The 17,237-nt window shown below is 39.0% G+C and overlaps 1 protein-coding gene across 3 annotated transcripts in view; it reads left to right on the plus strand.

Moving 5' to 3' along the window:
* LOC127629859 (max-binding protein MNT-like) overlaps positions 1 to 17,237 on the plus strand; it is a 35,015-nt gene that overhangs the window by 13,656 nt on the left and 4,122 nt on the right. For all 3 annotated transcript variants that reach the window (XM_052107138.1, XM_052107136.1, XM_052107137.1), the window contains one exon: positions 16,909 to 17,101. In XM_052107138.1, coding sequence (XP_051963098.1) covers positions 16,909 to 17,101 — 193 coding nt within the window. The remainder of the gene's footprint in view (positions 1 to 16,908; positions 17,102 to 17,237) is intronic.

Here is a 17,237-nt window from a genome sequence, read left to right on the forward strand (position 1 = left end):
CAGTTGCATAAAAACTTAGATCAGTCTAATTAAAGACCAAAATGTAAGACCGCACACCTCAGGCTAACTTTTGTTTACATTCCATTTTGCCATTGAAAATAACTGTCAGCTGAGCCAGTGGGGGCTGAAAGGGGATTCAATTGAGACTTGGTTGAAGACTTTGACTTCAAAAATGGTAACAAAATGTTGTGTTTTTAATTATTTGGGTTAAATCACTAAATGTGTTCATTAAAATACATTTTGAAGCACTGTAGTCCTCTAATATGCAAATATTCTCAGGGAATAAAAAATGTATTGAGCATCCACTGTTGGCCATTTTTTTAAGCTGTTCAGTGTCTTATTTTTTCCCACAATGCAATGCAAATTAGACTGTCTTACTAAAGACAACTGTGAGCAGGCTTTCTATGGCTTCTTTAGCTAGTCAAACTAATTGTTAGATGCAGTCTTAAGTTAATGGCTATGTTTATGCAACCGGCCCCAGATGTATATATATTATAAACCCAACTTTGACATCAGTGCTGCCATGCCAGATCTGTTTCCAAGTCAAAAGTGATTTAATTGATTAGTGCATTGATCTGTTATTACATTGATTAAAGGAATATGCATAGTCAAGGTGTCCAAGTATACAAAATGCATAACAGAATATTTATTCAAATATTTTTATTGATTTTTCTTATATTAATTCCAAACTCACAAACATATTCACGTCCCGACCCCTACCCACATACACACACATCCCCTACAACACAGAGGGGGAAAAAAATAATTAAAATAAATAAAATTCAAAATGGGAGGAGGGAGGAAGGTTAGGTATCAAAATTAGCTGTACTGGCAGATGGAAATTCAGATTTTACATAAGATAGAAAAGGTTGCCAGACCCTGTAGAACTTTCCAGAGGAGCCCCGGATAGTATATTTAAGATGTTCAACCTTGAGATATGCATTCCAGTTAAGGCCACCGTATTCCTTAGCATAATTGCAAGGGGTTCGATGGCAACATCAAAAAGCAGGGGGGACAGAGGGCACACCTGCCTTGTTCCCCTAAAAAGCGGGAGGCATTTGGATATTATGATATTTGTTCGAATGAATGCTTGAGGTAACAGAACGCAGGGTCAAAGCCAAACCTTTTAAATTTAGCAAGTGAATAAACATATTTAATTCTATCAAACGCTTCATGGGCATCTAAGGGTATTAGGATCTCCGGATTATTATTTAAAAACACCCATAGATAACATGTACATGAACACACATAACAGCACAGGATGATGAAATCATTAACACCAAAATGGTATTGATACCTTGTGTACGAGGCTGTATTCTCTTCCAGTACTCCCTACTCCTAATTAGATTACCATGTGAGCCTTCACTTAACACAGAACAATAAAAGGCTCTTACAGTTATTGAACTTCCAAGCTACCCTACAAACAAAACTAAATAGTGATGAAAGGAAAAAATAAATAAATAAACCATATATAACTCTTGTCATTGAACACTCTAAACCAATCATCAGAAAATAGTAACATTGAACATAAATTGCAGGATATTCAGACTAATAACACAAGTTTAGATATAGCATCATATATTAAGGTTATCCCGTTCAGTTCAATATGTGGTATTGACCGTAACAGAAGTAACTGGGCCACCTCATTCAGTCTTTATTAACTGGTTGGCTGCTGATTGGCTGCCCATCTTGTCCTTTTGCTGGACATAATCTTTACTTTAAACTAAATTTTTAGCTCATCTTGAGCCGCAGTTTGTCAAAGTTTAAGCACACTGCCGTTAGTGGCATCCCGTAGTCGTTGGCTGCATACCCATGAGCAGGCCAGGCATTAAGTCTCAGTGGAGGCTATGCATGTATATGAAGTTGACGATAATGTTAGCTGTTGCCCGGCCAAACGCCAGCAACCAGTATGTGTGTGGCTGTCACTTGTCCTTACTGGTCAGGTTCTTCATAATGAAGTCTTTAGGTTGCACCAGGTCCTTGAAGCTTACCTGTTGTCTGTCCTGTGTAGTAATCCTCACAACTGCGGTGTACCTCAGGTCGAAGCGAACACCCTCACAGTTATGAAGTAAGATCCTTACCTCATTGAATGCCGATTACTCCCTGCACACTGTCTGGGTGAAATCATGGAGAATCTGGATCTGGTCACCCTAGGCTGTAGTGACAGACTTCATTTATATGGCTTTCTTCAAAATCTCCTCTTTTTCATAGAAGTAGTGACATCTCACATCAAAGGCACGCAGTGGTTCATTGTCGTCAGTTGGTTTGCTGCGAAGGGTACAGTGAACTCTGTCTCAAGTCTCTAGGTTCAGGGAATCTTAAATAACTAAGCCACAAAATAAGTTATCCGTTTGCCGTGTTCACGCCCCTCTTTTACTCCTGTAATGCGAATATTCGAGTGGCGTGACCTCGCTTCGAGATCTTCACTCCGTTCTCTTAGTGCGGCCAACTTCTTTTTCATAGCAATGAGCTCCTTCTCAATGGTAGTAATGGAGTCCCCCCTTCGCAGAGTCCAGTTAGGTCATCCGCTCTTCTACTGCTTCCACTCTGGTATTAGCATGCTTCATGACATTACGTACCTCAGACAGGAGCTGGTCAGAAGAAGCATGTTTTGGTCATTCCCTGAGGCTGTGTCCTTAGATATCGCTTGGAGTTCGGAGCTTGCATTAGCATTATGGCTAGCAGCAGATTCTGCTTCACGGCGGTTACTCCGGCTTTTATTAATTTTGTTTTGAAGGCAGCTCCGAATATGTTCAAACCAACAGTATTCCAACTATAAAGTATTTAAAAAGCCCAAAGATGTAGCTTCAGCACCCTAATACTGGAAATAAAAGCTATATAAATGAAATAATTTTTCACAATTCTTGACATTTAATTGTAGAGAATATTCCTTGTATTAGGCCAGTTAGGATCACTACTTTATTTTAAGAATGTGAAATGTCAGAATAATAGTGGAGAGTTATTTATTTCAACTTTTATTCCTTTCATCACATTCCCAGTGGGTCAGAAGTTTACATACAAAGTCAATGAAACAAAATTTTTAACCACTCCACAGATTTAATATTAGCAAACTAGAGTTTTTCAAGTCGTTTAGGACATCTAATTTGTGTATGACACAAGTAATTTTTCCAACATTTGTTTACAGATTGTTTCACTTTTAATTGACTATATCACAATTCCAGTGGGTCAGAAGTATATGTCAAGCCTTTAGGCAATTAGCCAATTAGCTTTTGATAGGCTAATTGGAGTCAATTGGAGGTGTACCTTTGGATGTATTTTAAGGCCTACCTTCAAACTCAGTCCCTCTTTGCTTGACATCATGGGGAAATCTAAAGAAATCAGCCAAGACCTTAGAAAAAAAAGTGGACCTGCACAAGTCTGGTTCATCCTTGGGAGCAATTTCCAAACACCTGAAGGTACCACATTCATCTGTACAAACAAGTGTATGCATATATAAACACCATGTAACCACGCAGCCATCATACCACTCAGGAAGGAGACTTCCAAAGATGAACGTAGTTTGGTGCAAAAAGTGTGAATCGATCCCAGAACAACATCAAAGGACCTTTTGAAGATGCTGGAGGAAACCGGTAGAAAAGTATCTATAATCCCCAGTAAAGCGAGTCATAAATCGACATAAATTGCAAGGAAGAAGCCACTGCTCCCAAACCGGCATTAAAAAAAAAGCCATATTACAATTTGAGTGCACATGGGGAAAAAAGATCTTTCTTTTTGGAGAAATGTCCTCTGCTCTAATGATACAAAAATTTAACTGTTTGGCCATAATGACCGTCATTATGTTTGGAGGAAAAAGGGTGAGGCTTGCAAGCCGAAGAACACCATCCATGAAGCATGGTGTGGTAGGATCATATTTTTGGGGTGCTTTGCTGCAGGAGGGACTGGTGCAGTTCACAAAATAGATGGCATCACAAGGAAGGAAAATGATGTGGATATATTGAAGCAACATATCAAGATATCAGCCTGGAAGTTAAAGCTCAATCGCAAATGGGTCTTTCAAATGGACAATGACCCCAAGCATGCCTCCAAAATTGTTGCAAAATGGCTTAAGCACAACAAAGTTAGGGTATTGGAGTGGCCATCTCAAAGCACTTCAATTCGATAGAAAATTTGTGGGCAGAACTGAATAAGTGTTTTCGAGCAAGAAGGCCTACAAACCTGACTTTTGTCTGGAGGAATGGGCCAAAATTCCTGCAACTTATTGTGAGAATCTTGTGGAAGGCTACCCGAAATGTTTGAACCAAGTTAAACACACACAATGAATGTATTTGGCTAAGGTGTATGCAAACCTCTGACTTCAAATGTATGTCTATGCAAGCAATATAAAAGGTGCTAGAAATAAAAAAATTTGCAAAATGGCAAGTGTATATTATTTTGAATTTATGCAAATAATTAAGTAGTCCATTATATTTTGTGAAGTTTTAAGCTGACCATTGGTTTAATGTTGTTCTAAAGTCTCAGGAGTTTCCCTGCAGTACTGCCTGTGTCAGTTCTTGTAGTTTATAGCTCCGCCTCCACCTTGCTCTCCCTCCCTCTCTCTGTGCCTGTTTTCTTCCCTCACCCACTATCTCTGCTATTTCTGCATGTTCCCTGCCTCAGCCACATGAGTAGCAAGCACATGGTTAGACTGAGCTGTGTGACGTCACTGAGTACACTCATACTAGCTTAGCCACATCCCCAAAGCACCCGCATTAACTGCTGTCTTTTTGTATGCCTTTTTCTGTTTTAAGAAACTTGCAGTACCTGTTTTGCGTTGTGAATTCCAGTACAGTGTTTTCTACTGATTCTGTGGCTTATGTATTGTTTAAAGCAGCTAGTATTGAAACAAGTTTTTCAAAGGTGTATGCCAAACTAAACCCACCCAAAACCGTTTTTACAGGATTTGTAGTGGATTGTAAAATCCATAGGATCAGCTGTCCCTGGTGCAATGTGATTTTGTTTTTATGTGGTCATATAAAGTAAATAAAAACACAGATCTTAATTAAATGAATAAGGAATAATATAGCTACAAATCCCTTATTAAATTAATTCAGTTCTGTGTTGTTATTTACTTTATATGACCACATAAAAACAAATTGAATTTTTGGCCTTCAGTCTAGTTTTCGCATTGTAGTGTGGACCGGGAAAACAGAGCTATCTGAAAACGATAATGTATTTGTTGTCATGTGACAGTCATGTGATCCATTCAACCCAAAACAATCAGATAGAGGCCCATGTTGTAGCAGTGTTGTTATGCCTACTGTTCACTGTGATAGCGTTGTTGAAGATAAATGTTACTTTGTGCAACCTTCCATTGCAGTCCTTCAAAGGCAACAGGAATTTTACTCTGAATTGCTGTCCGACAATGGAACACAAGACACTTATTGTGGAAGAGAAACTTTTGGAAAATGTCAGTGTGGCCGGAGAGTATCCGGAGTAATGTGTACGTAGCCTTAGATCTGTTATTTGGCAGTCCAAGTCTTTTCAGTCCAGTTCGATTTCAGTCAGACTAAAGCGTTTACATGACATTTATTGTTTTAGTCTGAATAAAATCAAACTTCTAAAGAGTTTATGGGTCATTATACAAAAAATTGGACCACAGAATGCCACAATTAACCAATCATAATCTAGAATTCCAGAAAGCAGTGTAGTAACCATAATTATTCATCCAATTTTCCTCTCACAATCAGTAAAACTGTGATTTACTATCAACTTCATGCTGCCTCTTATGTCCTTTTTGGAGCTTGAAAGTGTTGGGCCCCATTGACTGGCATTTTATAGCCAAAAACAACATATATTGGTTTGTGTTCCAAAGAAAGAATTATCTATTTTGCGTAAACTATTTATGGTTTTTTGTTCTTTATATAACAGATTGTATTAGATTTGCACTACGTGTGTGTATGTGGGTATGCATGAAGGTGAGTGTATGTACGTATATGTATAATTATTTATTTTGTGTTCTTTTTTGTTTTTAATTACCTATGTCTTGCTGCTGTTTTTGGTATTGTTTGTATTGTTGTAGACTGGAAGCTCCTGTCACCTAGACAAATTCCTTGTATGTGTAAGCATACTTGGCAATAAAGCTGATTCTTCTGGTCTTTTGGCTTTTTACTGGGATAGGGAAATTAGAAAGGTGACAGGAAATGTTAGGGAGAAGAGTGGGAATAGGATTGGGAAAGGACCTCACGAGCCGGGACTCGAACTCTGGTCACCCGTGATGCATCAGCACCACATCTCATGAGCTCTGAGTCCCTTATGTATTGTTAAATGTCAGCCCAATCTCAGCTGGTTATAAGGGCAAATTTGTCCATCAACATTTCTGTATGAAATTCGGTATTTCAGTCCACTGGAAATTGCACAGTAAATAAAAAGTGAAATTAATTTAAATTTGACATTGATAAGTAACCGATTGTGTCATCTAATCAAGCAAATTGGTGGTCAGTTGGTGTGTGAACCCTGCAAAATGGAGTCAGAGTTGAGTCTATGACCTGATTTGCCCCCATATCGCCATAGTATGAATACTCTGATGGCATAGGCTTGTCTCACCCCCAAAATGCAATCCAGACGTTGTTATTGCCATGTATGAGATGATAGCATCTTAGTCATTTTCATGTGGGAGATGCTTTTGCCCAGTTAAGCTGGCCTCGGCTGAAGCTGGAAGGGGGCTCCATGGATCAGGAGTTCACTGGGTTTGGGTGTTTGTGGAGCAGGCCGTGTGTGTGTGAGTAATGGTGGCAGGCATGCACAGCTGTGGGCTGGAGCTGAGCCTGGTAGAGCATACAGACCAGAAAGGGAGAGAGCTGAGCGTACAACAAACCTCATCAGTTGTGGGGGGTTGGGTTGAAAAAGGACTGGTGTAGACAGCCTGGAAGAAATTTGCCTGCTCCCCCAGGGAAAGGAGAACTCACTTGTTAGAAACGAGCATTGAAATACTTGCATTAAAATACATGGTTTAATTTGGTGACCAATAAGCTATGAGAGGCCATGATATATTGTGAATAAAATCACAGCTAAATTGCAATTTTAAACACGATGCACATTGGAGTACCTTACAAGGCTTTAACCACATACTCAGGATTGTGGTGAACCAAGTCTAATTACTAAATGTTTGCATCGCCATTGGAAAAACCTATATTGGTCGACTACTCCTCGATGCCTCCACCACAATAGCTTGGTTTGCATCCAAATATTTTAATGCACATTTTGAAAAGGGAGCACAAGATATCCTGAATGGAAATGCTTGATACTTGAATAAACTCAAAATTTGCTTAAAATGTATTGCATTAAGCAGAGGTGGATTTTCTAGAGTTTTGCATTAGTTAAAATGTGTGTTAAGTTGTTGGAAACAATGATGTGTTTTGACCATTTGTGCACATGTTATGAGTGTGCTATAGCTTGATGTGACTGGCCAAACGAAATGTCCGAACTTGGCACACAATCCTTCAAATATAGCCCTTGACATTCAGAAATGTTTAACCCACAGCTGGTTATTAAAGTGTGTCCTCACAATCCTCAAGAACAGTTTTGAGAGCAGCGCTCTCAGGCATGTGGAGGCTGGTGGCGTATGGGCATCACATCCATTTCAGCTCTCATTATATCAGATATTACACTTATTGTGCTGTGTCTCCTGAATGCTTTTAATAAAAAGAGGTAGTTGCGCCAATCCTACAAATAAAGCTCAACCTGTAGTAAGGAGGTAATTTAGCTGCTCGATCATGGCAAGGCGGCTCACTAATGTGCATCAAATGGTGGATGGAAACATGCACAGATTCATATTTTCTTTAGTCAGATTTTTAGGAATGCACTTAAAAAGTGAGAAACATTTTGATAGAAACCCAGCTAAGGTCTAATAGCCCAAACCAAAACAGTATAGCATGGCCTATAAATTGGTTACTATATAATACAGAATGAGAACACGGATTTTAATTATAATGTTTTTTTTTTTCCTGCAAATTCATTATGTGCCTTCCTTCCACTAGAAGATATTGTTTTTAGTTTTTCTTTGTTATTAAGACCTTGTGCTCCTAAAGATATATTCTACTATTCTTTTTTCTGCAAATTCATTATGTGCCTTCCTTCCACTAGAAGATATTGTTTTTAGTTTTTCTTTGTTATTAAGACCTTGTGGTCCTAAAGATATATTCTACTATTGTTAGGATTAACAGAATGAATCAAAGCAGCAAAACTTGTTACATAAAGCTTTAACACAGCACATTAATACTATATATGGAACCCCTGAGAGGTACTCAATCAAAAAGGCCTTTATACGGTTTAGTGCAGGCAGCACACTCGCACTGTCGCACTCTGCTGCCCTCTCACGATTCCCGTTACCAAGGAGACAGTGACGGTTTCCGACTGTTGCCTTGACTACGATAGGGTACCCCAGCATCTAATTTGCTAAAACAAAGATGGTAACACCTCAGTGAGGAAGAAGGGCACTCGGAGCTTTAGAAATGAAGTAGTGGGTATTGATTGGCTCAGTGACCTGTGATTAATTACGAGATCTCATCAGCAGGAGACGGAACGTGCCCCGTATTGAACCCAAGCCGATCTGCAAGACCTTCTTTATCTTCTGTCTTGCTAACTCCACACACCTGTACCCATATTGAATGACTGGCCTGGATCTTCTCTCAATGATTTTATTGTTTATGCTGGGCCATGCTTGTCCACAAGGGCTAGGAATTGCCACAGACCTCCCGATTCAATATTACAACGATTTGATGTCCAACAGTGAAGATGCATGGTTTGATGGCTTTACAAGCGGTGCATAAAAGGACTCATCATAAAAAATGAAAGGGACAAAGCTACTCTGAGAGAAAAACGGTTTGTGTGGAATTTAGCACAAATACAGCTTCCTACAAGTGCATCTGAAATTATTCACAACGCTTCACTTTTTCCACATTTTGTTATGTTACAGCCTTATTCCAAAATTGATTAAATTCATTATTTCCTCAAAATTCTACAAACAATACCCATAATGACAATATGAAAGAAGTTTTTTGAAATCTTTGCAAATTTATTAAAATTTAAAAAACGAAAGAAATTACATGTACATAAGTATTCACAGCCTTTGCCATGACAGTCAAAATTGAGCTCAGGTGCATCCTGTTTCCACTGATCATCCTTGAGATGTTTCTACAACTTGATTGCAGTCCACCTGTGGTAAATTCAGTTGATTGGACATGATTTGGAAAGGCACACACCTGTCTATATAAGGTCCCACAGTTAACAGTGCATGTCAGAGCACAAACCAAGCCATGAAGAACAAGGAATTGTCTGTAAACCTCCGAGGTAGAGAAACATTTCTGCAGCATTGAAGGTCCCATTGAGCACAGTGGTCTCCGTTATCTATAAATGGAAGAAGTTTGGAACCACCAGGACTCTTCCTTTGGCTGGCCGCCTGGCTAAACTGAGCGATCGGGGGAGAAGGGCCTTAGTCTGGGAGGTGACCTGTCACTCTGACAGAGCTCCAGCATTTATATGTGGAGAGAGGAGAACCTTCCAGAAGAACAACCATCTCTGCAGCACTCCACCAATCAGGCCTGTATGGTAGAGTGGCCAGACGGAAGCCACTCCTCAGTAAAAGGCACATGACAGCCCGCTTGGAGTTTGCCAAAATGCACCTGAAGGACTCTTAGACAATGAGAAACAAAATTCTGTGGTCTGATTAAACAAAGATTGAACTCTTTGGCCTGAATGGCAAGCATCATGCCTGGAGGAAACCTGGCACGCTCATCACCTGGCTAATGCCATCCCTACAGTGAAGCATGGTGGTGGCAGCATCATGCTGTGGGGATGTTTTTCAGCGACAGGAACTGGGAGACTAGTCAGGATCGAGGGAAAGATGAATGCAGCAATGTACAGAGACATCCTTGATGAAAACCTGCTCCAGAGCGCTCTGGACCTCAGACTGGGGTGACGGTTCCTCTTCCAACAGGACAACGACCCTATGCACACAGCCATGATAACAAAGGAGTGGCTACGGGACAACTCTGTGAATGTCCTTGAGTGGCCCAAACAGAGCTCAGACTTGAACCCGATTGAACATCGAGAGATCTGAAAATGGCTGTGTGTGCACCGATGCTCCCCATCCAACCTGATGGAGCTTGAGAGGTCCTGCAAAGAAGAATGGGAGAAACTGCCAAAAAATAGGTGTGCCAAGCTTGTAGCATCATACACAAAAAGACTTGAGGCTGTAATTGGTGCCAAAGGTGCTTCAACAAAGTATTGAGCAAAGGCTGCGAATACTTATGTACATGTGATTTTTATTATTATTATTTTTTATAAATGGGCAAAAATTTCAAACAAACTTCTTTCACGTTGTCATTATGGGGTATTGTTTGAAGAATTTTGAGGAAAATAATTAATTTTATAAATTTTGGAATAAGGCTGTAACATAACAAAATGTGGAAAATTGAAGCGCTGTGAATACTTTCTGGATGCACTGTATATCTATTTATTATTGTGTAGGTGATATGTAGTAACCTTCCTGCTGAGTTTAGGTCCAACACTCCACTAACATACCTGTCATTTAAAAATACAAATACAAAGGCCTTGTTTAGCTGGTTCAGATGTTTTTAATTATGGTTGGAACTGACCTCTGTAAATAAATATAGAATAATAGTGAAAGCTAATTGGGCATTATTTAGATGATATTGAGCATGTTTACATGCACAATCTTACACTGATTATGCTTAATAAGATGACAGATGCTACATTTACATGTACACCAATACTCTGATTATTGCAATTATATATTTCTGGCTTATCCAGTGTGTGCAATGTTGTGTGAATGACTGTTTTAATTTTTACGTCAAATACAGAGAATAATCAGACAACTTCAAGTCTCCATTTAAACATGGGTTTGTTGCGTTTTAAGTTTTTTTTTTAATAAACTGTTTTTTGTTAGTTATCTGCATATTGGTGTCCAAGTAAACACACTTGATGTTAAAGGTGGGGTATGTGATTTTCTTTTTTGACCATTTTTTCAAAATAACTTGAAATCCTATTCCTAACCCACTTACTGGCTGTAAATTAGAAGCACTGAAATGAAAATTAAGCAATTTAATCATCTGTGGAACGGGCAGGACTCGAAAAACTCCAGCCAATCATTTTCAAGACCATCTAGAATCATTGGACAGAAAATGTGTCAATCAAACGGTCGTACCATGCCCCCTCCCCCACCACCCTGGCGCGTGTCCCTTTCAGTGCGCATACTCAAAGCTCGTGACCCAGTAACAGGAAGCGATTGTATTTATGTATGGAGAATAGAGCTTTTATAGTGCTAGTGGGGTTGTTCCACATTTCTATGAATCCTGTTTTGAATGGAAGACCGCTGTACAGACGCTCAGGGCTGGCGATGTTCTTTTTTTTTTTACAGTTATGAGAAAATCAGCTCTACACCTTTCAAGAGTGGTATGCGACCTCTCCTCCTGCTGTGTCAACAATTTGCTCTGAAAAATTGTCTGACAGGTGAATGCACTGTTTGACTAGTGAGTCTAGAACACTGCTAGAACACTGCGATCTGAGTTTTCGCCGTGCATGATTGCGCGTCCATGTTTTTCGAATGGGTGGAGTCAGGGCCAGCGTTGGAGGAGAGAAGGTAGGACCTTAGAGTTGTGTATTTTCAAAATCTGCCGGCCGTTTTGCAAATCACATACCCCACCTTTAAGTATAGTTCAGTTTGTACTCTTTGTGTACTGCTGATGAAGAATAGTGTTAAAGCATCCTAGAAAATATTATTAATTTAGCTCATTTATGAGGCGACAGGCTTGCGCGAAAATGATAAAATACATAGATTAAGCATCAATTAAACAACTAATGCACAAGAGTCGCTCTTCATCTTGTTGCAGCAACACTATCAAGAGTCCAAACTAAAAGTTTCGACGGAAAGAGGGAAAGGAATATGAAATTGCCCACAGCTTCCATTATATTCTTTTAGGAATAATTGACGAATGACCGTTGAATTATAATTAAAATAATGAACGTCACGTCATAATTACGGTTTCTTAACCTTAAAAAGTGTGCACTCTTATAGGCCTCGTTTGCACATGGTATAAGATCACCCAAAATCTTAATACCTGGTTCAAATGGGGCAATAGTCAGGTACATTTTAAGATGCACCTCAGATGGTCTGAAGACCTGTTTATTTCCACATATTTAATAGTTCTTTCATTATATGGTACACTTTATTACAAACAGGATTGTTTCCAGACTGTTTACTCTCTTCACAGCACGATAGTTCAAACATTTGTTTCTTGCCCCTTTTCCTAAAAGAATTTAAGAAACAGATCCTCATAATTGAGGATCAAATACGTCTATTTCTCTCCATGCAGTGTCTGTTTGTATTGGGCATAATAACTTCAGTCTATTTCCATGCGATACATATCACTGTATTGTACAGACACTTTAATCTTTCCTATCCATCCTCTTAAGGGCCTTAGCTGTTGTGCCCTGGTTCCCTGTTTGTTTCTTTTGCGTCAGCTGACAAAGCAGAGAAACTGGGTCGCTTAGGCCTGGCCCAGTGTCTACAGAGTCTTGCCCTCTGTCCCTCCCTCTCACTCGCTCTTTGTGTTGAGTTTCATCTTTCTCTAATCTACATGTTTGTGAATTTGGACCAGTATGTACGTGTGTGTTTCGTGTTTATGTGGTAGGATAGAGATGATCTCTGGTCTCTCGGCTTGTTTGCCATGGGCAGTCTCACTCTACCCAGATTTCCACTTGTGATTGGCTGATCTTGTGTCATAGGCTCCTCCCTCTGATCTTACTCCACTTGTGCACTCGTGCACACCAAGTGAATGCCTTCCCAGAAAAGGGAGGTACTCTCATGCCTCGAGTATTCCACGTGTTTATGTGTGAGTAGCAGGGCTCTGATGAAAGCAAAAACAGAGGGTGGGGGAGGTGTGCACTGAACTGAGACATCCAGGAAGAAGCTGGAAACTCTATATGCCTGTCGGGAATGTTTAAAAGACTACAGGCACACTTACGGAGAAGCACAGGACATTTTTACCTTGAAGACTAAGGCATTTTATAGATTGCTTCCTTATAAATAGTTACATCAATACAGACAGCCTTTATTGTGCTTTATGAGGATATACACCGAACAGCCACAACATTAAAACCACCTGCCTAATATTGTGTAGGTCCCCCTTGTGCCTCCAAGACAGCACCAACCCGCATCTCAGAATAGCTGAGATGATATTCCTCTTACCACAATTGTACAGCGTTTATCTGAGTTACTGTAGATTTTGTCTGTTCGAACTAGTCTGGCCATTCTCTGTTGAATTCTAGAGACTGTTCTGGGAAAATCCCAGGAGATCAGCAGTTACAGAATTATTCTAGCCAGCCCATCTGATACCAACAATCATGCCACGGTCCAAATCACTGAGATACATTTTTTTTCCCTCGTTCTGATGATTGATGTGAACATTAACTGAAGCTCCTGACTCGTATCTGCATGATTTTATGCACTGTACTGCTGCTACATTATTGGCTGATTAGATAGTCACATGGATGTTTGTTGGTGCCAGACGAGCTGATTTCAGTATTTCTGTAACTGCTGATCTTCTGGGATTTTCATGCAACAGTCTCTAGAATTTACTCAGAATGGTGCTTAAAACAAATCAAATCACTTTATTGTCACACTACCATGTACACAATTGCAACAGTAGGTGAAAGTCTTGTGTGCATTTCCGAGCAACATAGCAGTCATGACAGTGACGAGACATATACCAATTACAATAAACAACATATTTACACAACACAATTTACATATCAAATGTACACATAATTACGCAACACAATAATAATATACAATGTACAGTAAACAATACACACAATATAGGATGCACATACAATAAAAAATTTAAATAAAGTGTATATATAAAAAAGAAATCCAGTGAGCAGCAGTTCTGCAGATGGAAACGCATTGTTGATGAGAGAGATCAACAGAGAATGGCCAGACTGGTTCAAACTGACAAAGTCTACGGTAACTCAGATAACCGCTCTGTACAATTGTCGTGAGAAGAATATCATCTCAGGTTGGTGCTGTTTTGGCAGCACGAGGGGAACCTACACATATTAGGCAGGTGGTTTTTTAAAATTAACTTAAAACTAAGAAGAATAAATTATTAAAATGTAGAAAAGGTACTAGCTACAAGACGAATACTGTGTATTTTTATTAACCTGCACTCCCAAGTTTCTATTTCTATGGACTTGTTGGCTTACTTATTTACAGAGCTCCAGACTGTGACTAAAAAGGTAGCAAATGTGACCAAAGATAATTAATTGCGACAATATTTTAAAATCTAGTCGCCACTGGCGACAGTCGGGTTGTGTGCATTCACATGCAGTTATTCTTAAAACCCACACAACCAGTGTGTCTCGCACCACTTTTCACACATTCTTTTTCTGATAAGCTCGCTGCACCGTACGCAGCAACAAACCCAGTGCAAGAGAGTCGTAAAGAAATTACTCGAAACATGAATACATGAATCACTCGAAAAGAACTAAGGGTGTGAACTCAGGAGCTCAAGTTAACAGTTTGAAGCGAATCATCGGTCAGTGTGTTCACAACTGGGATTGCAGACATTTCAAAATAGAAGTCCCATGTGTATCTCAGGCTTCTTTATATTTAAAATACAGCACCACATTATTTATAAATATGCGATTCAGCTTTTTACACTTAGTTTAGGGACTCATACACAACTATTACACAACGTGCAAACATTCATTGATGCTCAAGAAGACAACACACTACTATATGTATACTATAATTTATGTAAATATCTACAATGCAGATTCTGAAGAGCAGTACTAAATTAAAATAAAATTTATATTTGTACAAAATGTATATTTTATATATATTTGTATAAATTATTAAAGGGGTGTGAACATTGAGACAAAAGGGAAATGCAAACTTGCATATCTTGCATATCAGACAGGCCACAAAATAAAGTGGCAGAAAAGTGGCTTTAGGAGTCAATACATTTGACATATTATTGAACATAAGCCTATCACTGGCCTACACTCCATAATCCTTTTTGTATTTGAGTTCATCAGCCTGTCAGAGGTAGACTTGAACTGTTTAAACAGGACTCGTTCTTGAAGCATCTCAACATCTTGCAATATAAATGCTGTGTTTTAAAAAATTGTCAGATTAAATTTAGTTTGAAACTTTGTAAAATACCTCTCAAGACCCCTGCATTCTGTAGTGCTACATCCAACTGCCTGCTGTCGTTTGATACGAGTGGTTTGGTAAGAGTATGGGCTGAGACTGCGCTGACTACCCCTACCTCCTGCGTAATGCAAAAATACAAAGGAGGTACTTCAAGCATGAATTGCCAGATGGTAGAATTTTTTTTCAGTATGATTATTTGATAATCTTTTTAACCTGTTACTTTTTGTATAATTAATGAAAATATATATTAACATGGAATTTACAGCCCTTATTATTACAGATATCCTCCAAGCCCATTTTTATTATTGTTGGTAGCTAACCGTTTTGAGTGGTAGGATGGCTCCAGTTGCAGTGGTATAAATGGAAAGAGATTGCTGAGTGATAAGAGAGAAATTAAGGTAGCAACGGTATGTTGCCATGGATAATGGTGTAATCCATGGCAATTTATTTAGCAGTTATCATACAAAATTATACCACAGGCTGTTGAATGCTTTATTCTGATTATTTGATGGATGTTCTAAGGTGTGCAATTATTTTTCAGTAAATGCATGGCTATGAAGTAGCCAGGTCTTGACCGCATTACGGTTCCATATCACTTCACCAGATTATTACTATTAGTTATTTCAAAGAGTCATAGAGACTACCACAGCAAAATAACCAAATAAAACAAAGATATTGGCTAAGTAAACCAGATAAGAATGACAAACAGTTTCTTTAATATCCTAAATTGATATTAATATCTGTGGAAAGCACCCTCATGCTCCCTCTCTCTGTTTTGCTCTCACCCACTCTCACATGCATATGCACATACATAGACACTTTCTGGAAACACACAGAGCATTGATGTCAACATAAAACGTAATATAGCAGTTAAACAACTAAAAAGCTACATACAAGAATAGTGACGCTACATCCCTGCTTCTGAGAATTGTAGATAAACTGACAGCTTCACAATTTGAAGCAATTTTACTGACAAATAAAACTGATGAGAGCCATGCTGAAAACTGCCCCACCCACTCACACAAACACAAACCAGTATTTGTATTTGCTAAAAAGCAGCCCAAACCTCCATTATAGTTCTAAAGTGACTCTTCTGAACTAGCAACAAATACTTGGACTTTATCCGCTTCACGTCGTGGCTGCATTCCCACCTCGGGGTGTACATTATTTTTCAATAATTCATCGATCTGTCTGCAGTTATTTCTTGCATATTTGATGGATTAATGCCACAATTGACCAATCAGAAGCAAGAATGATAAATCAATGTTAACTTCTGTTCACCCAGGTTCCTGAAGTTCTGATGTAGATGCTGCTACAGATTTAAACACCATTGCTGTTTATTTATGTACTATTTATCCAAAGTGCTGGTTCATCCATTAACTATCTTATGTAGGATTAAATCCTAAACTGAGCTTCTTGAACTTCATTTTGATGTTTGAGGATTTCACTTGTATACAAACAAGTTTTGTTTCATTCATTCTTGATGACTAACAGACATGTGGAATCCATTTCCTGCCCCATTACTGTTATGAAATGCATATCATTAGTAATCTTAATTGCCTGGGCATGTTCGTCTTGTCTAGTATAACTCTGATCTGCTTTTGCTGCACAGCAAGTTGACATTTAATTCTTGCAGCCATGTGTATTGTAGACTCTAAACTCTTAGCCCATCTCCCAAGCTCTTAATGTGTGTGAAAAATGCACACTTGTTTACTTTTTTGTTTTCCCCATAGACTCTGAAGAGGAAGGAGAAGGACTACGAGCATGAGATGGAGCGCTTGGCACGGGAGAAGATCGCTTTGCAGCAGAGACTTGCAGAGCTGAAGAATGAGCTGAGCCAACAGTTGGATGTGATTGAGGTTGACCGTGTTCTTCGACAGACTGTCCAACCAGAGGATGACCAGGCCTCTACCTCCACTGCCTCAGGTTAGTACTACAAACATCCAACAAAGTATGGTTAAAATGACTTGTCTGAAGTTCATGAGGCTTAAATAATTATTTTGGGTTAAGTATAAGGTAAAAGATTAACACTTTATTTTTTTACTCCATTTGTAAACCAAAA

Source organism: Xyrauchen texanus, chromosome 36 (assembly GCF_025860055.1).
Source record: "Xyrauchen texanus isolate HMW12.3.18 chromosome 36, RBS_HiC_50CHRs, whole genome shotgun sequence".
NCBI lineage: Eukaryota > Metazoa > Chordata > Actinopteri > Cypriniformes > Catostomidae > Xyrauchen > Xyrauchen texanus.